Source organism: Phasianus colchicus, chromosome 39 (genome assembly GCF_987193195.1).
Source record: "Phasianus colchicus chromosome 39, bPhaCol1.hap1.1, whole genome shotgun sequence".
Lineage (NCBI taxonomy): Eukaryota > Metazoa > Chordata > Aves > Galliformes > Phasianidae > Phasianus > Phasianus colchicus.
This window is the reverse complement of record NC_143474.1, coordinates 1078638-1101263: the sequence shown is the minus strand read 5'-3', so window position 1 is coordinate 1101263 and position 22626 is coordinate 1078638. Positions and strand designations below refer to the sequence as shown.

At 46.1% G+C, this 22626-nt stretch overlaps 1 protein-coding gene across 2 annotated transcripts in view; it reads left to right on the top strand.

The window, feature by feature from the left end:
• Positions 1-14484, top strand: part of LOC149913297 (uncharacterized) — a 47204-nt gene extending 32720 nt beyond the window's left edge. The window contains exons 6-9 of one of the 2 annotated variants that reach the window (XM_090130080.1): positions 2355-4136; positions 7473-7741; positions 13995-14093; positions 14210-14484. In XM_090130080.1, coding sequence (XP_089986206.1) covers positions 2355-4136; positions 7473-7741; positions 13995-14093; positions 14210-14266 — 2207 coding nt within the window. In that variant the 3' untranslated portion in view covers positions 14267-14484. Of the gene's footprint in view, positions 1-2354; positions 4137-7472; positions 7755-13994; positions 14094-14209 lie in introns of both variants that reach the window. The other variant, XM_090130079.1, reaches the window with a different exon arrangement.
• The last annotated feature ends 8142 nt before the right edge of the window (positions 14485-22626 follow it).

Sequence of the window (22626 nt, the reverse complement as noted above, 5' to 3'; positions counted from 1 at the left end):
ACCCCAAATCCCCCCAAAAACCCCAAATCCCCATTCGTCCATCCCCCAAAATCACCAATTTCCCCTTTTTCTCCCCAAATCCCATCCAAATTTTCACCCAAAACACCCAAATTTCGCCCAATTTTCCCCATCCAACCCCAAATCCCATCTGATTTTCGACCCCAAAACCCCAATTATCCCCAATTTCACCCCAAATCCCCCCAAAAACCCCAAATCCCCATTCCTCCATCCCCCAAAATCACCAATTTCACCTTTTTCTCCCCAAAACCAATTTAATTTTGACACAAAACACCCAAATTTGAGAAAATTTTCCCCATCCAACCCCAAATCCCATCCAATTTTCGACCCCAAAACCCCAATTTTTCCCAATTTCACCCCAAATCCCCCCAAAAAACCCCAAATCCCCATTCCTCCATCCCCCAAAATCACCAATTTCACCTTTTTCTCCCCAAATCCCATCCAAATTTTCACCCCAAAACACCCAAATTTCAGCCAATTTTTCCGCATCCAACCCCAAATCCCATCCGATTTTCAACCCCAAAACCCCAATTTTCCCCAATTTCACCCCAAATCCCCCCAAAAAACCCCAAATCCCCATTCCTCCATCCCCCAAAATCACCAATTTCACCTTTTTTACCCCAAATCCCAACCAATTTTTGCCCCAAAACACCCAAATTTCGCCCAATTTTTCCCCATCCAACCCCAAATCCCATAAAATTTCGACCCCAAAACCCCAATTTTTCCCCAATTTCACCCCAAATCCCCCCAAAAACCCCAAATCCCCATTCCTCCATCCCCCAAAATCACCAATTTCCCCTTTTTCACCCCAAATCCCATCGACATTTTCACCCAAAACACACAAATTTCAGCCAATTTTTCCCCATCCAACCCCAAATCCCATCCAATTTTCGACCCCAAAACCCCAATTTTTCCCAATTTCACCCCAAATCCCCCACAAAAACCCCAAATCCCCATTCCTCCATCCCCCAAAATCACCAATTTCACCTTTTTCACCCCAAATCCCAACCAATTTTTGACCCCAAAACACCCAAATTTTGCCAATTTTTCCCCATCTAACCCCAAATCCCATCCGAATTTCGACCCCAAAACCCCAATTTTTCCCCAATTTCACCCCAAATCCCCCCAAAAAACCCCAAATCCCCATTCCTCCATCCCCCAAAATCACCAATTTCACCATTTTCACCCCAAAATCAATTCAAATTTTGACACAAAACACCCAAATTTGAGAAAATTTTTCCCATCCAACCCCAAATCCCATCCAAATTTTCGACCCCAAAACCCCAATTTTCCCCAATTTCACCCCAAATCCCCCCAAAAAACCCCAAATCCCCATTCCTCCATCCCCCAAAATCACCAATTTCACCTTTTTCACCCCAAATCCCATCGACATTTTCACCCAAAAAACCCAAATTTTGGCCAATTTTTCTCTTTCCCATCCCAAATCCCATCTGATTTTCGACCCCAAAACCCCAATTTTTCCCCAATTTCACCCCAAATCCCCCCAAAAAACCCCAAATCCCCATTCCTCCATCCCCCAAAATCACCAATTTCACCATTTTCACCCCAAAATCAATTCAAATTTTGACACAAAACACCCAAATTTGAGAAAATTTTTCCCATCCAACCCCAAATCCCATCCAATTTTCGACCCCAAAACCCCAATTTTTCCCAATTTCACCCCAAATCCCCCCCAAAAACCCCAAATCCCCATTCCTCCATCCCCCAAAATCACCAATTTCACCTTTTTCACCCCAAATCCCATCCAAATTTTGACCCCCAAACAGCAAATTTCAGCCAATTTTTCCCATTCAACCCCAAATCCCATCCAATTTTCAACCCCAAACCCCATTTTTTCCCAATTTCACCCCAAATCCCCCCAAAAACCCCAAATCCCCATTCCTCCATCCCCCAAAATCACCAATTTCACCTTTTTCTCCCCAAATTCCATCCACATTTTGACACAAAACACCCAAATTTTGGCCAATTTTTCCCATCCAACCCCAAATCCCATCTGATTTTCGACCCCAAAACCCCAATTTTTCCCCATTTTCACCCCAAATCCCCCTAAAAAACCCCAAATCCCCATTCCTCCATCCCCCAAAATCACCAATTTCACCTTTTTCTCCCCAAATCCCATCCAATTTTCGACCCCAAAACACCCAAATTTTGCCCAATTCTTCCCCTTCGCACCCCAAATCCCATCCGAATTTCGACCCCAAAACCCCAATTTTTCCCCAATTTCACCCCAAATCCCCCCCAAAAACCCCAAATCCCCATTCCTCCATCCCCCAAAATCACCAATTTCCCCTTTTTCACCCCAAAAATTTCCACAGGTCGCCCCCCGCCTCCCTCCCTCCTCGTTGACCCCAAAGTTTCGGTGCTGATCGAAGGCTCCGCGCTCCTCCTCACCTGCCGACCCCATAAAAACGGATCGGGGCTGAGATTCCGCTTCTACCGCAATGGGGTGGAAATCCCATATGGGGTGGGGGGAGATAACGGGTCCGAAATCCCATATAGGGATGGGGGAAATGGGTCTGAAATCCCATATGGGGTGGGGGGAAGGAATGGGTCCGAAATCCCGTATGGGATCAGGAGGAGAAGAGAAATGGGGTCGGAAATCCCATATAGGGTCGGGATGGGAGGAATGGGGTCAGAGATCCCAAATGGGGTCAGGAGGAGAAGAGAAATGGGGTTGGAAATCCCATATAGGGTTGAGGTGGGAGGAATGGGGTCAGAGATCCCAAATGGGGTCAGGATGGGAGGAATGGGGTCAGAGATCCCAAATGGGGTCAGGAGGAGAAGAGAAATGGGGTTGGAAATCCCATATAGGGTCGGGATGGGAGGAATGGGGTCAGAGATCCCAAATGGGGTCAGGATGGGAGGAATGGGGTCAGAAATCCCATATAGGGTCGAGGTGGGAGGAATGGGGTCAGAGATCCCAAATGGGGTCAGAAGGAGAAGAGAAATGGTGTCAGGAATCCCATATAGGGTCGAGGTGGAAGAAATGGGGTCAGAGATCCCAAATGGGGTCAGGACGGGAGGAATGGGGTCAGAAATCCCATATAGGGTCGAGGTGGGAGGAATGGGGTCAGAGATCCCAAATGGCATCAGAAGGAGAAGAGAAATGGGGTTGGAAATCCCATATAGGGTTGAAGGACCGGAAGCCCTATATGGGGTCGGAGGACACAAAATCCCATATAGGACTGGAGGACCGGAACCAGAAATCCCAAATGGGATCAGAAGGAGCAGAGAAGTGGGACCAGAAACCCCATATGGGGTCAGAGGACCCGAAACCCCATATAGGACTGGAGGACCTGAAATCCCATATAGGATTGGAAGACCGGAACCAGGATCTCCATATGGGGTCAGAGGACCAGAACTGGGATCTCCATATAGGATTGGAGGACCTGAAACCCCATATGGGGTCGGAGGGCCCGAAACCCCATATAGGATTGGAGGACCCGAAATCCCATATAGGATTGGAGGACCTGAAATCCCATATAGGATTGGAGGACCGGAACCAGGATCTCCATATGGGGTCGGAGGACCAGAACTGGGATCTCCATATAGGATTGGAGGACCTAAAACCCCATATGGGGTCAGAGGGCCCGAAACCCCATATAGGATTGGAGGACCCGAAACCCCACATAGGATTGGAGGACCCGAAATCCCATATAGGATTGGAAGACCGGAACCAGGATCTCCATATGGGGTCGGAGGACCAGAACTGGGATCTCCATATAGGATTGGAGGACCTAAAACCCCATATGGGGTCAGAGGGCCCGAAACCCCATATAGGATTGGAGGACCCGAAACCCCACATAGGATTGGAGGACCCGAAATCCCATATAGGATTGGAAGACCGGAACCAGGATCTCCATATGGGGTCGGAGGACCAGAACTGGGATCTCCATATAGGATTGGAGGACCTAAAACCCCATATAGGGTCGGAGGACCCAGAATCCCAATAATTCCCCCTCGGATTTCCCCATATCTCCGTATCCCAAAAATCCCATTGGGGTTTTCGGGGCATTTCAGCTGCGTGGTGGAGGAGGAGGTGGGCAGAATTTGGGCACCGTCGGCCCCGAGCGGAAGCGTGGAGGTCATCGTTCGAGGTATGGGGTTTTTTTTGGGGGTGAAAACAGCCGATTTTGGGAAAAAATGGGGGAAAAAACCCCAATATTTGGGGAAAAATGGCGGAAAAATGCGATTTTTTGAAATTTTTTTAGGGGAGGGTAGGAAAATTGATGGAAATTCACCCAAAATTGGGCCAATGTTGGGGCTTCAAATGTTTGGAGTTCTTGGTTGAACCTAAGGATCAAATTTCGGGTCGATTTTTGGGGTTAAATCCCAACATTTTGGGAAAAAATGGGGGAAAATGGGGGAGAAATGTGATTTTTTGTCATTTTTTGAGAGGAGGGTGGGAAAATTGATGGAAATTCACCCAAAATTGAACAATGTTGGGGCTTCAAATGTTTGGGATTCTTGGTTGATCCTAAGGATCGGATTTGGGGTCGATTTTTGGGGTTAAATCCCAACATTTTGGGAAAAAATGGGGAAAATGGGGGAGAAATGTGATTTTTTGTCATTTTTTGAGAGGAGGGTGGGAAAATTGATGGAAATTCACCCAAAATTGAACAATGTTGGGGCTTCAAATGTTTGGGATTCTTGGTTGATCCTAAGGATCGGATTTGGGGTCGATTTTTGGGGTTAAATCCCAACATTTTGGGAAAAAATGGGGAAAATGGGGGAGAAATGCGATTTTTTGTCATTTTTTGAGGGGAGGGTGGGAAAAATGCCTTAAATTCACCCAAAATCGGACAATGTTGGGGCTTCAAATGTTTGGGATTCTTGGTTGAACCTAAGGATCAAATTTGGGGTCGATTTTTGGGGTTAAATCCCAACATTTTGGGAAAAAATGGGGAAAATGGGGGAGAAATGCGATTTTTTGTCATTTTTTGAGGGGAGGGTGGGAAAAATGACGTAAATTCACCCAAAATCGGACAATGTTGGGGCTTCAAATGTTTGGGATTCTTGGTTGAACCTAAGGATCAAATTTGGGGTCGATTTTTGGGGTTAAATCCCAACATTTTGGGAAAAAATGGGGAAAATGGGGGAGAAATGCGATTTTTTAGCATTTTTTGAGGGCAGGGTGGGAAAAATGCCTTCAAGTCGCCCAAAATTGAACAATGTTGGTGCTTCAATTGCTTGGAGTTCTTGGTTGATCCTAAGGATAAAATTTGGGGTCGATTTTTGGGGTTAAATCCCAACATTTTGGGAAAAAAATGGGGAAAATGGAGGAGAAATGTGATTTTTTAGCATTTTTTGAGGGCAGGGTGGGAAAAATGCCTTAAATTCACCCAAAATCGGCCTATCTTGGGTCTTCAAGAACTAAGAGGCTTTTATTGAGCATGAGGATCAAATTTGGGGTCGATTTTTGGGGTTAAATCCCAACATTTGGGGAAAAAATGGGGAAAATGGGGGTGAAATGCGATTTTTTGTCATTTTTTGAGGGGAGGGTGGGAAAAATGCATTAAATTCACCCAAAATTGGGCAAATTTGAGTTTTATAAGGCCGACTGTTATCGGTTGACCCTCCTGAGTCATACTGGGCCCAAATTTTAGGTTTAAATCCCAAGGTTTTGGGAAAAAGATGGAGAAATGGGTGGAAAATCCTCACTTTTTTTCACATCTCACCAAAAATAACAAAACCAACCCAAACTCCCCCAGTTTTTCCCAAAATAGGACGATTTCATCCCTGGGATTCCTCTGATCCCATCCCATGGGTTCACCAATGATGGTAGGCCTTAGAAAACTCGAATTTGGCCAATTTGGGGTGAATTTAAGTCAATTTTCTCACCCTACTCTCAAAAATGATAAAAAATCGCATTTCTCCCCCATTTCCCCCATTTTTTCCCAAAATGTTGGGATTTAACCCCAAAAATCGATCCCAAATTTGATCCTTAGGATCAACCAAGAATCCCAAACATTTGGAGCCCCAACATGGGCCCAAATTTTGGGTGAATTTACGTCAATTTTCCCACCCTCCCCTCAAAAAATGGTAAAAAATCGCATTTCTCCCCCATTTTCCCCATTTTTTCCCAAAATGTTGGGATTTAACCCCAAAAATCGACCCCAAATTTGATCCTTAGGATCAATAAATGCCTCTGAGTGCTTGAAGCCTCAACTTTGTCCAATTTGGGGTGAATTTCCATCAATTTTCCCACCCTCCCCTCAAAAAATGACAAAAAATCGCATTTCTCCCCCATTTCCCCCATTTTTTCCCACAATGTTGGGATTTAACCCCAAAAATCGACCCCAAATTTGATCCTTAGGATCAACCAAGAGCCCCAAACATTTGAAACCCCAGCATTTTCCAATTTTGGGTGAATTGAAGGCATTTTTCCCACCCTGCCCTCAAAAAACGACAAAAAATCGCATTTCTCCCCCATTTTCCCCATTTTTTCCCAAAATGTTGGGATTTAACCCCAAAAATCGACCCCAAATCCGATCCTTAGGATCTATAAATGCCTCTGAGTGCTTGAAGCCCCAACATTTTCCAATTTTGGGTGAATTTCCATCAATTTTCCCACCCTCCCCTCAAAAAATGACAAAAAATCACATTTCTCCCCCATTTTCCCCCATTTTTTCCCAAAATGTTGGGATTTAACCCCAAAAATCGATCCCAAATTTGATCCTTAGGATCAACCAAGATCCCCAAACATTTGAAACCCCAGCATTGTCCAATTTTGGGTGAATTGAAGGCATTTTTCCCACCCTGCCCTCAAAAAATGACAAAAAATCGCATTTCTCCTCCATTTTCCCATTTTTTCCCAAAATGTTGGGATTTAACCCCAAAAGTCGACCCCAAATTTGATCCTGAGTTTCATTGAATGCTTCTGAGTGCTTGAAGCCCCAACATTGGCCCAATTTTGGGTGAATTTCCATCAATTTTCCCACCCTGCCCTCAAAAAATGCTAAAAAATCGCATTTCTCCCCCATTTTCCCCATTTTTTCCCGAAATGTTGGGATTTAACCCCAAAAATCGACCCCAAATTTGATCCTTAGGATCAACCAAGAACTCCAAACATTTGAAGCCCCAACATTGTCCGATTTTGGGTGAATTTAAGTCAATTTTCCCACCCTCCCCTCAAAAAACGACAAAAAATCGCATTTCTCCCCCATTTTCCCAATTTTTTCCCAAAATGTTGGGATTTAACCCCAAAAGTCGACCCCGAATTTGATCCTGAGTTTCATTGAATGCTTCTGAGCATTTGAAGCCCCAACATTGTCCAATTTGGGGTGAATTTAAGGCATTTTTCCCACCCTCCCCTCAAAAAACGACAAAAAATCGCATTTCTCCCCCATTTTCCCCCATTTTTTCCCAAAATGTTGGGATTTAACCCCAAAAATCGACCCCAAATTTTCTTTTTTTTTCCCTCTCTTTTCCAGCCCTCCCCCTTCGCCCCACGTTGCTGCTGGACCCCCCGTCTGGGATATTATGGGATGGCCAAGGGGTGACGTTAACCTGCGTGGCCAACGGGAGCGTCGCAGGGAGGAGGTTTTCCTTCTATCGCGACGGAGAGCCGCTATTGGTCGACGGGCCCGATCGCGACGTGTCGCGATATCGAGTGACGGCGGACGGGGGGAATTTCAGCTGCAGTTACAAGGAGGAGGTGGGGGGGACGTGGGTGACGTCGCCCCGAAGCGCCAGGAGGGAGGTGGTGATGAATGGTGAGATTGTGGGGGGGGGATTTTTGGGGGGGGATTTGGGGGAATTTTGGGATTTTTTGGGATTTTTTGGGGGGGTTTGGGGGGGATTTGGGGTTTTGGGGGGGATATGAGGGATTTTGGGGGAAAAAATGGGGATTTCGGGGGGATATGGGGGATTTTGGGGGGATTTGGGGGGTTTTAAGGGGATATGGGGGATTTTGGGGGAAAAAATGGGGATTTTGGGGGGATTTGGGGGTTTTTGGGGGGGATTTGGGGTTTTGGGGGATTTGGGGGAATTTTGGGATTTTTTGGGGGGGTTTGGGGGGGATTTGGGGGATTTTGGGGGGGATTTGGGGGGTTTTAAGGGGATATGGGGGATTTTGGGGGAAGAAATGGGGATTTTGGGGGGGAAAAACGGGGGTTTGGGGGGGATTTGGGGTTTTGGGGGGGATTTGGGGGATTTTGGGGGGGATATGAGGGATTTTGGGGGAAAAAATGGGGATTTGGGGGGGATATGGGTGTTTTGGGGGGAATTTTGGGATTTTTTGGGGGGTATGGGGGGGATTTGGGGTTTTGGGGGGGATTTGGGTTTTTTGGGGGGGTTCGGGGGAATTTTGGGATTTATGGGGGGGATTAGGGGGGAAATGGGGGGATTTGGGGTTTTTGGGGGGGATTTGGGGTTTTGGGGGGGATTTTGGGGATTTTGGGGGGGTAGGGGGGATTTGGGGGAAAAAATGGGGATTTGGGGGGATTTGGGGGATTTTGGGGGGGATTTGGGGGGGATTTGAGGGATTTTGGGGGGATTTGGGGGATTTTGGGGGGATATGGGGGATTTTGGGGGAAAAAATGGGGATTTGGGGGGGAAAAATGGGGTCTTGGGGGGGATTTGGGGTTTTGGGGGGGATTTGGGTTTTTTGGGGGGGTTCGGGGGAATTTTGGGATTTTTTGGGGGGGGTTTGGGGGGGATTTGGGGTTTTGGGGGGGATTTGGGGGGTTTTAAGGGGATATGGGGGATTTTGGGGGAAAAAATGGGGATTTGGGGGGGAAAAATGGGGCTTGGGGGGGATTTGGGGTTTTGGGGGGGATTTGGGAGATTTTGGGGGGATATGGGGGATTTTGGGGGAAAAATGGGGATTTGGGGGGGATTTGGGGGATTTTGGGGGACTTGGTGGGATTTGGGGGAGTTTGGGGGGGATTGGGGGTTTTGGGGGGGATTTGGGGGATTTTGGGGGGGGATTTTGGGGTGATTTGAGGTTTTTTGGGGGGGATTTGGGGGGTTTTAAGGGGATATGAGGGATTTTGGGGGAAAAAATGGGGATTTGTGGGGGAAAAATGGGGGCTTGGGGGGGGTTTGGGGTTTTGGGGGGGATTTGGGTTTTTTGGGGGGGTTTGGGGGAATTTTGGGATTTTTTGGGGGGGTTGGGGGGGAAATGGGGGGATTTGGGGTTTTTGGGGGGGATTTGGGGTTTTGGGGGGATATGGGGGATTTTGGCGGAAAAATGGGGATTTGGGGGGGATATGGGGGATTTTGGGGGGGATTTTGGGGTTTTTTGAGGCGATATGGGGGATTTGGGGGGAAAAATGGGGATTTGGGAGGGATTTGGGGAATTTTGGGGGGGATTTGGGGGAAAAATGGGGATTTGGGGGGGATTTGGGGGTTTTTGGGGGGATTTGGGGGATTTTGGGGGGATATGGGGGATTTTGGGGGAAAAATGGGGATTTGGGGGGGAAAAATGGGGGCTTGGGGGGGATTTGGGGTTTTTTGGGGGGGTTTAGGGGATTTTGGGGTCGGGATTTGGGGGGAAATGGGGGGGATTTGACGTTTTGGGGGGGCTTAGGGGATTTGGGGGGGAATATTGGGGATTTTGGGGGGGATTTTGGGGGTTTTTGGGGGGGTAGGGGGGATTTGGGGGAAAAAATGTGGGTTTGGGGGGGAAAAATGGGGGTTTGGGGGGGATTTGGGGGATTTTGGGGGGGTGATATCAGGGATTTTGGGGGAAAAAATGGGGATTTGAGGGGGATTTGGGGGAAAAAATGGGGATTTGGGGGGAATATGGGGGATTTGGGGGATTTTGGGGGGATATGGGGGATTTTGGGGGAAAAAATGGGGATTTGGGGGGGATTTGGGAGTTTTTGGGGGAATTTTGGGATTTTTGGGGGGGTTTGGGGGGATTTGGGGTTTTGGGGGGGTATTGGGGGGATTTTGGGGGGATATGGGGGATTTTGGGGGAAAAAATGGGGATTTGGGGGGAAAAATGGGGGCTTGGGGGGGATTTGGGGTTTTTGGGGGGGATTTGGGAGATTTTGGGGGGAAATGGGGGATTTTGGGGGAAAAAATGGGGATTTGGGGGGATTTGGGATTTTGGGGGTGGGATTTGGGGTTTTGGGGGGGGATTTTGGGGTTTTGGGGGGATTTGGGGGATTTTGGGGGGAATTTTGGGATTTTTTGGGGGGTTTGGGGGGGATTTGGGGGATTTTGGGGGGACTTGGTGGGATTTGGGGGAGTTTGGGGGGGGATTTGGGGTTTTTGGGGGGATTTGGGGGATTTTGGGGGGGGATTTTGGGGTGATTTGAGGTTTTTTGGGGGGGATTTGGGGGGTTTTAAGGGGATATGGGGGATTTTGGGGGAAAAAATGGGGATTTGTGGGGGATATGGGGGATTTTGGGAGGGAATTTTGGGGTTTTTTGGGGCGATATGGGGGATTTGGGGGGAAAAATGGGTATTTGGGGGGGATTTGGGGAATTTTGGGGGGGATTTGGGGGAAAAAATGGGGATTTGGGGGGGATTTGGGAGTTTTGGGGGGAATTTTGGGATTTTTTGGGGGGTTTGGGGGGGATTTGGGGTTTTGGGGGGATATGGGGGATTTTGGGGGAAAAAATCGGGATTTGGGGGGAAAAATGGGGGCTTGGGGGGGATTTGCGGTTTTTTGGGGGGGTTTGGGGGAATTTTGGGATTTTTTGGGGGAGTTTGGGGGGATTTGGGGGAAAAAATGGGGATTTGGGGGGGATTTGGAAGTTTTGGGGGGAATTTTGGGATTTTTGGGGGGATTTGGGGGGGATTTGGGGTTTTTTGGGGGGATTTGAGGGATTTTGGGGGGATATGAGGGATTTTGGTAAAAAAATGGGGATTTGGGGGGGAAAATGGTGACTTAGTGCAAAGTGGTGGATTTGGGGTGGAAAATGGGGAGATTTGGGGTGGAAAGGGGGGATTTTTGGGGTGAAAAAGGCGGATTTGGGGGAAATCGGGGCAAAAATGGGGATTTTTGGGGTGAAAAATGGGGATTTTGGGGAAGAAATGGGGATAAAAATGGGATTGGGGGCCAAAAATGGGGATTTTTGTAAAAAATGGGGATTTGGGGGCAAAAAATGGGGATTTTGGGGCGAAAAGTGGAGATTTTGGGTTGAAAAATGGGGATTTTGGGGATGAAAGTGGGGGTAAAATTGGGATTTGGGGCCAAAAATGGGGATTTTGGGGCCACAAAAAATGGGGATTTTGGTAAAAAATGGGGATTTTTGGGTGAAAATGGGGATTTTGGGGTGAAAAATGGTGACTTAGGGTAAAAAGGGTGGATTTGAGTGGAAAATGGGGAGATTTGGGGTGGAAAGGGGGGATTTTTGGGGTGAAGAAGGCGGATTTTGGGGAAATGGGGAAAGAAATGGGGATTTTGGGGTGAAAAGTGGGGATTTGGGGGCAGAAATGGGGGTAAAATGGGATTTTGGGCCAAAAATGGGAATTTGGGTCCACTAAAAATGGGGATTTTGGTAAGAAATGGGGATTTGGGGCTAAAAAATGGGGATTTGGGGGCGAAAAATGGGGATTTGGGGGGCAAAAATGGGGATTTTGGTAAAAAATGGGGATTTAGGGGAGAAAAATTGGGATTTTTGGATGAAAATTGGGGATTTGGGGGCAGAAATGGGAATTTGGGGGCCACTAAAAATGGGGATTTTGGTAAAAAATGGGGATTTGGGGGCAAAAAATGGGGATTTTGGGGCGAAAAATGGGGATTTGGGGGCGAAAAATGGGGATTTTGGGGCGAAAAATGGGGATTTTGGGGACAGAAATGGGGATAAAAATGGGATTTGGGGGCCAAAAATTGGGATTTTGGGGGTAAAAATGGGGATTTTAGGGAAGAAATGGGGGTAAAAATGGGATTTGGGGTCACAAAAAATGGGGATTTTGGTAAAAAATGGGGATTTGGGGGTGAAAAATGGAGATTTTGGGTTGAAAAATGGGGATTTTGGGGTGAAAAGTGGGGATTTGGGAGAAGAAATGGGGGAAAAATGGGGATTTGGGGGCCACAGAAAATGGGGATTTTGGTAAAAAATGGGGATTTGGGGCCAAAAATGGGGATTTTGGGGTGAAAAATGGGGATTTGGGGGGCAAAAATGGGGATTTTTGGGAAGAAATGGGGATAAAAATGGGATTTTGGGGCCAAAAATGGGGATTTGTGGGCCACTAAAAATGGGGATTTTGGTAAAAAATAGGGATTTGGGGTGAAAAATGGGGATTTGGGGGCGAAAAATGGGGATTTTGGTAAAAAATGGGGATTTAGGGGAGAAAAATTGGGATTTTTGGATGAAAATAGGGGATTTGTGGACAGAAATGGGGATTTGGAGGCCACTAAAAATGGGGATTTTGGTAAAAAATGGGGATTTGGGGGCAAAAAATGGGGATTTTGGGGTGAAAAATGCGGATTTTTGGGGTAAAAATGGGGATTTTAGGGAAGAAATGGGGGTAAAAATGGGATTGGGGGCCAAAAATGGGGATTTGGGGGCCACTAAAAATGGGGATTTGGGTAAAAAATGGGGATTTGGGGTGAAAAATGGGGATTTTGGTAAAAAATGGGGATTTTGGGGAGAAACATGGGGATTTTGGGGCCACAAAAAATGGGGATTTTGGTAAAAAATGGGGATTTGGGGCTAAAAATGGGGATTTTGGGGTGAAAAATGGTGACTTAGGGTAAAAAGGGTGGATTTGAGTGGAAGATGGGGAGATTTGGGGTGGAAAGGGGGGATTTTTGGGGTGAAAAAGGCGGATTTTGGGGAAATGGGGAAAGAAATGGGGATTTTGGGGCCAGAAATGGGGATTTTGGGGTGAAAAATGGGGATTTGGGGAAGAAATGGGGGTAAAAATGGGATTTGGGGCCAAAAATGGGAGTTTGGGGGCCACTAAAAATGGGGATTTTGGTAAAAAATGGGGATTTGCGGGCAAAAAATGGGGATTTTGGGGACAGAAATGGGGATAAAAATGGGATTGGGGGCCAAAAATTGGGATTTTGGGGGTAAAAATGGGATTTGGGGGCAGAAATCGGGGTAAAAATGGGATTTTGGGGCCACTAAAAATGGGGATTTTTGTAAAAATGGGGAATTAGGGTGAAAAATCGGGATTTTGGGGCCAAATAATGGGGATTTTTGGGTGAAAATGAGGATTTTGGGGTGAAAAATGGTGACAGGGCAAAAAGGGTGGATTTGAGTGGAAAATGGGGAGATTTGGGGTGGAAAGGGGGGATTTTTGGGGTGAAAAAGGCGGATTTTGGGGAGATGGGGAAAGAAATGGGGATTTTGGGGCCAAAAATGGGGGTAAAAATGGGGATTTGGGGCCAAAAATGGGGATTTTGGGGTGAAAAGTGGGGGTAAAATTGGGATTTGGGGCCAAAAATGGGGATTTCGGGGCCACAAAAAGTGGGGATTTTGGTAAAAAATGGGGATTTGGGGGCCACAAAAAATGGGGATTTTGGTAAAAAATGGGGATTTGGGGGTGAAAAATGGGGACTTAGGGCAAAAAGGGTGGATTTGAGTGGAAAATGGGGAGATTTGGGGTGGAAAGGGGGGATTTTTGGGGTGAAAAAGGCGGATTTTGGGGAGATGGGGAAAGAAATGGGGATTTGGGGGCGAAAAATGGGGATTTTGGGGTGAAAAATGGGGATTTTGGGGAAGAAATGGGGGTAAAAATGGGATTTGGGGCAACAAAAAATGGGGATTTTGGTAAAAAATGGGGATTTTGGGGTGAAAAATGGGGATTTTGGGGAAAAAATGGGGAGAAAAATGGGATTTGGGGGCCAAAAATTGGGATTTTGGGGGTAAAAATGGGGATTTGGGGGTGAAAAATGGGGCTTTTGGGGTGAAAAATGGGGACTTAGGGCAAAAAGGGTGAATTTGAGTGGAAAATGGGGAGATTTGGGGTGGAAAGGGGGGATTTTTGGGGTGAAAAAGGCGAATTTTGGGGCCGCGCTGACGCGGCTCCATTTTGGGGTAAAAAAGGCAAATTTCCGTCCATCGCTTTGGGCTGCGGAGTGGCTGGAGCTGCTGTGCTGCTCTTGGCTTCCATTGCTCTGCTCTGCTACTGTCGACGGCGGAGAGGTGGGTGAAAAAAGGCCGATTTTGGGTCAAAAAACCGCCCGAAAATGGCGATTTTTGTTAACGGGGCGGTTTTGAAGCAAAAAATGAGGATTTTGGTAATTAATTTTGGTTTCTAGGAGGCGTTAATTGGAAAGGAATGGCTGAGAAGGACGAGCCTGGGACGTTTCCTATGATTTGGATGGAAGCTTGAGGAGAAAACGGCGTCGTTTTGGGGTGAAAAAAGGCGATTTTGGGGTCGTTGTCGTAATTATGGGGTTATTTTTGGGGTTGTTTTGTCATTTTTAAGCAAATCTTCACGTTTTTAGGGTGGTTTTTGTGGGTTTTCTTTTTTATGGTTGGTTTTGATTAAAGGTGATCGATCAAATAATGGGAAAAAATGACCCAAAAATGGCATTTCTGACCCCAAAATGGGATTCCAGCTCCCAAAAATGGCAATTTTGGAACCAAAAATGGCATTTCTGACCCCAAAATGGAGACTTTTACCCCAAAATGGGATAAAATGGGAACAAATGACCCCAAAAATGGCATTTTTGGCCCCAAAAATGGCATTTCTGACCCCAAAATGGAGAGTTTTCCCCCAAAATGGGATAAAATGGGAACAAATGAGCCAAAAATGGCATTTTTGGACCCAAAAAGGGATTCCAGTTCCCAAAAATGGCAATTTTGGACCCAAAAATGGCATTTCTGACACCAAAAATGGGGACTTTTCCCCCAAAATGGGATAAAATGGGAAGAAATGACCCCAAAATTGGCATTTTTTGACCCAAAATGGGATTCCAGCTCCCAAAAATGGCAATTTTGGACCCAAAAATTGCACTTCTGACCCCAAAATGGAGAATTTTTGCCCCAAAATGGGATAAAATGGGAACAAATGACCCAAAAATGGCATTTTTGGACCCAAAATGGGATTCCAGTTCCCAAAAATGGCAATTTTGGACCCAAAAATGGCAATTCTGACCCCAAAAATGGAGACTTTTCCCCAAAATGGGAGAAAATGAAACAAAATGACCCCAAAAATGGCATTTTTGGACCCAAAATGGGATTCCAGCTCGCAAAAATGGCAATTTTGGACCCAAAAATGGCATTTCTGACCCCAAAAATGGTGAATTTTTGCCCCAAAATGGGATAAAATTGAAACAAATGACCCAAAAATGGCATTTTTGGCCCCAAAATGGGATTCCAGCTCCCAAAAATGGCAATTTTGGAACCAAAAATGGCATTTCTGACCCCAAAATGGTGAATTTTTACTCCCAAAATGGGATAAAATGGGAAGAAATGACCCAAAAATTGGCATTTTTTGATTCAAAATGGGATTCCAGTTCCCAAAAATGGCAATTTTTGACCAAAATTGGCATTTTTTACCCCAAAATGGGATTCTGGACTCCAAAAATGGGAACAAATGACCCAAAAATGGCATTTTTGGACCCAAAATGGGATTCCAGCTCTCAAAAATGGCAATTTTGGACCCAAAAATGGCATTTCTGACCCCAAAAATGGAGACTTTTCCCCCAAAATGGGATAAAATGGGAACAAATGACCCAAAAATGGCATTTCTGACCCCAAAATGGGATTCCAGCTCCCAAAAATGGCAATTTTGGACCCAAAAATGGCATTTCTGACCACAAAATGGGATTCTGGACTCCAAAAATGGGAACAAATGACCCCAAAAATGGCATTTTTGGACCCAAAATGGGATTCCAGCTCCCAGAAATGGCAATTTTGGACCCAAAAATGGCATTTCTGACCCCAAAATGGAGACTTTTCCCCCAAAATGGGATAAAATGGGAAGAAATGACCCAAAAATGGCATTTTTGGCCCCAAAATGGGATTCCAGTTCCCAAAAATGGCAATTTTGGACCCAAAAATGGCATTTCTGACACCAAAAATGGGGACTTTTCCCCCAAAATGGGATAAAATGGGAAGAAATGACCCCAAAATTGGCATTTTTTGAACCAAAATGGGATTCCAGCTCCCAAAAATGGCAATTTTGGACCCAAAAATTGCACTTCTGACCCCAAAATGGAGAATTTTTGCCCCAAAATGGGATAAAATGGGAACAAATGACCCAAAAATGGCATTTTTGGACCCAAAATGGGATTCCAGTTCCCAAAAATGGCAATTTTGGACCCAAAAATGGCAATTCTGACCCCAAAAATGGAGACTTTTCCCCAAAATGGGAGAAAATGAAACAAAATGACCCCAAAAATGGCATTTTTGGACCCAAAATGGGATTCCAGCTCCCAAAAATGGCAATTTTGGACCCAAAAATGGCATTTCTGACCCCAAAAATGGTGAATTTTTGCCCCAAAATGGAATAAAATGGGAACAAATGACCAAAAAATGGCATTTTTGGCCCCAAAATGGGATTCCAGCTCCCAAAAATGGCAATTTTGGACCCAAAAATGGCATTTCTGACCCCAAAATGGGGAGTTTTTGCCCAAAAAATGGGATAGAATGGGAACAAATGACCCAAAAATGGCATTTTTGGACCCAAAATAAGATTCCAGTTCCAAAAAATGGCAATTTTGGTCCCAAAAATGGCATTTCTGACCCCAAAATGGAGACTTTTTCCCCAAAATGGGATAAAATGGGAACAAATGACCCAAAAATGGCATTTTTGGACCCAAAATGGGATTCCAGTTCCCAAAAATGGCAATTTTTGACCAAAAATGGCATTTCTGACCCCAAAATGGAGAATTTTTGCCCCAAAATGGGATAAAATGGGAAGAAATGACCCAAAAATGGCATTTTTGGCCCCAAAATGGGATTCCAGCTCCCAAAAATGGCAATTTTTGACCAAAATTGGCATTTTTTACCCCAAAATGGGATTCTGGACTCCAAAAATGGGAACAAATGACCCAAAAATGGCATTTCTGACCCCAAAATGTTGAATTTTTGCGCCAAAATGGAAGAAAATGGGAACAAATGACCCAAAAATGGATTTTCTGACCCCCAAATGGGATTCCAGCTCCCAAAAATGGCAATTTTGGAACCAAAAATGGCATTTCTGACCCCAAAAATGGAGACTTTTCCCCCAAAATAGGATAAAATGGGATAAAATGACCCCAAAAATGGCATTTTTGGGCTCAAAATGGGATTCCAGTTCCCAAAAATGGCAATTTTGGACCCAAAAATGGCATTTCTGACCCCAAAAATGGAGACTTTTCCCCCAAAATGGGATAAAATGGGAACAAATGACCCAAAAATGGCATTTCTGACCCCAAAATAGTGAATTTTTGCCCCAAATTGGGATAAAATGGGAACAAATGACCCCAAAATGGCATTTCTGACCCCAAAATGGGATTCCAGTTCCCAAAAATGGCAATTTTGGACCAAAAATGGCATTTCTGACCCCAAAATGGTGAATTTTTGCCCCAAAATGGGATAAAATGGGAACAAATGACCCCAAAAATGGCATTTTTGGACCCAAAATGGGATTCCAGCTCCCAAAAATGGCAATTTTGGACCCAAAAATGGCATTTCTGACCCCAAAATGGAGACTTTTCCCCCAAAATGGGATAAAATGGGAAGAAATGACCCAAAAATGGCATTTTTGGCCCCAAAATGGGATTCCAGCTCCCAAAAATGGCAATTTTGGACCCAAAAATGGCATTTCTGACCCCCAAAATGGAGACTTTTCCCCCAAAAATGGGATAAAATGGGAAGAAATGACCCCAAAATTGGCATTTTTTGATTCAAAATGGGATTCCAGCTCCCAAAAATGGCAATTTCTGAACCAAAAATGGCATTTCTGACCCCAAAATGGTGAATTTTTGCCCGAAAATGGGATGAAATGGGAACAAATGACCCCAAAATTGGCATTTTTGGACCCAAAATGGGATTCCAGCTCCCAGAAATGGCAATTTTGGACCCAAAAATGGCATTTCTGACCCCAAAATGGAGACTTTTCCCCCAAAATGGGATAAAATGGGAAGAAATGACCCAAAAATGGCATTTTTGGACCCAAAATGGGATTCCAGCTCCCAGAAATGGCAATTTTGGACCCAAAAATGGCATTTCTGACCCCCAAAATGGAGACTTTTCCCCCAAAAATGGGATAAAATGGGAAGAAATGACCCAAAAATGGCATTTTTGGCCCCAAAATGGGATTCCAGCTCCCAAAAATGGCAATTTTGGACCCAAAAATGGCATTTCTGACCCCCAAAATGGAGACTTTTCCCCCAAAAATGGGATAAAATTGGAAGAAATGACCCCAAAATTGGCATTTTTTGATTCAAAATGGGATTCCAGCTCCCAAAAATGGCAATTTTTGAACCAAAAATGGCATTTCTGACCCCAAAATGGTGAATTTTTGCGCCAAAATGGAAGAAAATGGGAACAAATGACCCCAAAATTGGCATTTTTGGACCCAAAATGGGATTCCAGCTCCCAGAAATGGCAATTTTGCCCCAAAAATGGCATTTCTGACCCCAAAATGGTGAATTTTTGCCCCAAAATGGGATAAAATGGGAAGAAATGACCCCAAAATGCCATTTCTGGACCCAAAATAGGATTCCAGTTCCCAAAAATGGCAATTTTTGACCAAAATTGGCATTTTTTTACCCCAAAATGGGATTCTGGACTCCAAAAATGGAAACAAATGACCCAAAAATGGCATTTTTGGACCCAAAATGGGATTCCAGCTCCCAAAAATGGCAATTTTGGACCCAAAAATGGCATTTCTGACCCCAAAAATGGAGACTTTTTTCCCAAAATGGGAGAAAATGGGATAAAATGACTCCAAAAATGGCATTTTGGGGCTCAAAATGGGATTCCAGTTCCCAAAAATGGCAATTTTGGACCCAAAAATGGCATTTCTGACACCAAAATAGTGAATTTTTGCCCCAAATTGGGATAAAATGGGAACAAATGACCCCAAAAATGGCATTTTTGGACCCAAAATGGGATTCCAGTTCCCAAAAATGGCAATTTTGGACCCAAAAATGGCATTTCTGACCCCAAAATGGTGAATTTTTGCCCCAAAATGGGATAAAATCGGAACAAATGACCCAAAAATGGCATTTCTGACCCCAAAAATGGGATTCTGGTCTCCAAAAATGGGAACAAATGACCCAAAAATGGCATTTCTGACCCCAAAAATGGGATTCTGGTCTCCAAAAATGGGAACAAATGACCCAAAAATGGCATTTTTGGACCCAAAATGGGATTCCAGTTCCCAAAAATGGCAATTTTTGACCCAAAAATGGCATTTCTGACCCCAAAATGGAGACTTTTAACCCCAAAATGGGATAAAATGGGAACAAATGACCCAAAAAAGGCATTTTTTACCCCAAAATGGGTCATTTTTTCCCAAAATTGTGCATTTTGCCCAAAATTGCCATTTCTGCCCCCAAAATTGGATTCCATTCCCCAATAATCGAATCCCTGTTTTGACCCCAAAATCGATCCTTGTATCAAAATGCGACAAAAAAAAACCCAAAAATGGACGAATTCACCCCAAAACAGATTTTTATTACCCAAAATTGTTAATTTTTACCAAAAATCGCATTTTTTCACCCAAAATAAATGCCTGTACACAAAAAGGGGCCAAATCACCCCAAAATAGCTGCAATTACCCCCAGAACATCGCAAATCCCCGCCCAGGACCCGAGATGGCGATCGGTGCCTCCAAAATTCTCCTTTTTTTACCCCAAAAACCCCAAAACCGCCCGATTTTGCCCCAAAATGGCGGCGCGATCTCAAAATGGCCGCCCGCGCGGCCACTGCGCATGCGCCGGTTGCTGCGGAGACGGCGTGGTGTGCGGTTGCTTAGCAACTGCGCATGCGCGTTGAGCTAAACGCCGTCCGAGCGGTGTAATGCGCATGCGTTATGTGTCGCCTAGCAACAGCGCATGCGTGTTCGTCCAGAACGCGTCGTCGCCTAGCAACGGCGCATGCGTACTTGCGAGAAGTCTGTCGCTATGTGGTTGCTTAGCAACAAGCAAGCATGCGCATGCTCAGTATGGAGGAACGTGAGGCTGCGCATGCGCGCTGTGAGCGTGCGGGGTTTCGCGCATGCTCAGTGAGGATAAAATGGGAGTCTGCGCATGCGCAGTGCGGAGGGAACGGGGCGGGGACGATCGCTGCCTTTATTGAACCCGAAAAACCCAGCCGGATGTTTACGTCCGTGGTGACGTCACTTCCGGCGGTCGGGGAGGGTGGGGTCAAAGGTTACGGGGGAGGTGGGGGAGGGGAAGGGGGGAAAAGGGGGGGAATTGGGGGGGATTTTTGGGGAAAAATGGGGTTTTTGGGGGAAATTGGGGGATTTTGGGGGAAAAATTGGGGATTTGGGGGGAAAAATTTGGGATTTGGGGGGAAATTGGGCGAAATTGAGGGATTTGGGGGGGAAATTGGGGTTTTGGGGCGAATTGGGGGGGAAATTGGGGGTTTTGGGAGGAGATCATGAGAAACTGGGGGGAAATTGGGGGATTTGGGGGAAATAGCAGGGATTTGGGGAGAAATTGGGAGAAATTGGGGGGAAAGTTGGGCATTTGAGGGGAAAATGGGCATTTGGGGGGAAAAATTGGGGTTTTGGGGGAAATTGGGAGAAACTGGGGGGAAATTGAGGGTTTTGGGTGGGAAAATTGGGGATTTGAGGGGAAATTGGGGGAAAATTGGAAGACATTGGGGGGAAATTAAGGGGGATTTGGGAGGAAAATTGGGGTTTTGGGGGGAAATTGGGAGAAATTGGGGGGAAATTGGGGGAAACTGGGGGGAAATTGGGAGGAATTTGGGGGGAAAATTGGGGATTTGGGGGGGAAATTGGGGTTTCGGGGGGATATTGGGAGAAATTGGTGGGGAAATTGGGGCATTTGGGGAGAAAGTTGGAATTTGAGGGGGAAATTGGGAGAAATTGAGGGGAAAGTTGGGGTTTTGGGGGGAAATTGGGAGCATTTGGGGGCATTTGGGGGAGAAATTGGGAGAAAGTGGGGGGGATTTGGGGGGAAAATTGGGGTTTAGGGGGGAAATTGGGAGAAACTGGGGGGATTTAGGGGGAAAATTGGGGTATTGGGGGGGAAAATTGGGGTTTAGGGGGAGAAATTGGGGTTTTGGGGGGGAAATTGGGAGAAACTGGGGGGAAATTGGGGTTTTGGGGGGGAAAATTGGGGTTTGGGGGGAAATTGGGAGAAACTGGGGGGAAATTGGGGGTTTTGGGGGGGAAATTGGGGTTTTGGGGAAATTGGGGGGGAAATTGGGGAATTTGGGGGGAAATTGGGAGAATTTGGAGGGGAATTGGGGGGAAGGTTGGGTATTTGGGGGGAAAAATTGGGGTTTTGGGTGGAAATTGGGAGAAATTGGGGGGAAATTGGAGGAATTGGGGGGGAAATTGGGGTTTTGGGGGGGAAATAGGGGATTTTGGGGGAAATTGGGGGCATTTGGGAGGAAATGGGGGATTTAGGGGGGAAATTGGGGAGATTTGGGGGAATTGGGGGGGAAATTGGGGATTTGGGGGATTTAGGGGGGAGACATTGGGAGAAACTGGGAGGAAATTGGGGGATTCAGGGGGAAAATTGGGGATTTGGGGGGGAAATTGGGGGTTTGAGAGGAAATTGGGAGAAATTTGGGGGAAATTGGGGTTTTGAGGGGGAAATTGGGAGAAACTGGGGGGGATTTGGGGGGAAAATTGGGGTTTTGGGGGAGAAAATTGGGGTTTAGGGGGAGAAATTGGGGTTTTGGGGGGGAAATTGGGAGAAACTGGGGGGAAATTGAGGGAATTTGGGGGAAAAATTGGGGTTTTGGGGGGGAAATTGGGGATTTGGGGGGAAATTGGGGGAAATTGGGGGAAAATGGGGGATTTAGGGGGGAAATTGGGGGAATTTGGGGAGATTTGGGGGAATTGGGGAGGAAATTGGGGATTTGGGGCATTTGGGGGAGAAATTGGGAGAAACTGGGAGGAAATTGGGGGATTGGGAGAAAATTGGGGATTTGGGGGGGAAATTGGGAGAAACTGGGGGGATTTAGAGGGAAAATTGGGGTTTTGGGGGGGGAAACTGGGGTTTAGGGGGAGAAATTGGGTTTTGGGGGGGAAATTGGGAAAAACTGGGGGGAAATTGGGGGATTTGGGGGGAAAATTGGGGGGATTTGGGGAGATTTGGTGGGAATTGAGGGGGAAATTGGGTATTTGGGGGCATTTGGGGGAGAAATTGGGAGAAACTGGGAGGAACTTGGGGGATTTAGGGGGAAAATTGTGGATTTGGGGGGGGAAATTGGGGGTTTGAGGGGAAATTGGGAGAAATTTGGAGGGAAATTGGGGTTTTGAGGGGGAAATTGGGAGAAATGGGGGGGTTTGGGGGGAAAATTGGGGTTTTGGGGGGAAATTGGGAGAAACTGGGAGGAACTTGGGGGAAAATTGGGGTTTTGGGGAGGAAATTGGGGTTTAGGGGGAGAAATTGCGGTTTTGGGGGGGAAATTGGGAGAAATTGGGGGAAATCAGGGGATTTTGGGGGAAAATTGGGGTTTTGGGGGGGAAATTGGGGTTTGGGGGGGAAATTGGGAGAAATTGGGGGGAAACATTGGGGATTTGGGGGGACAT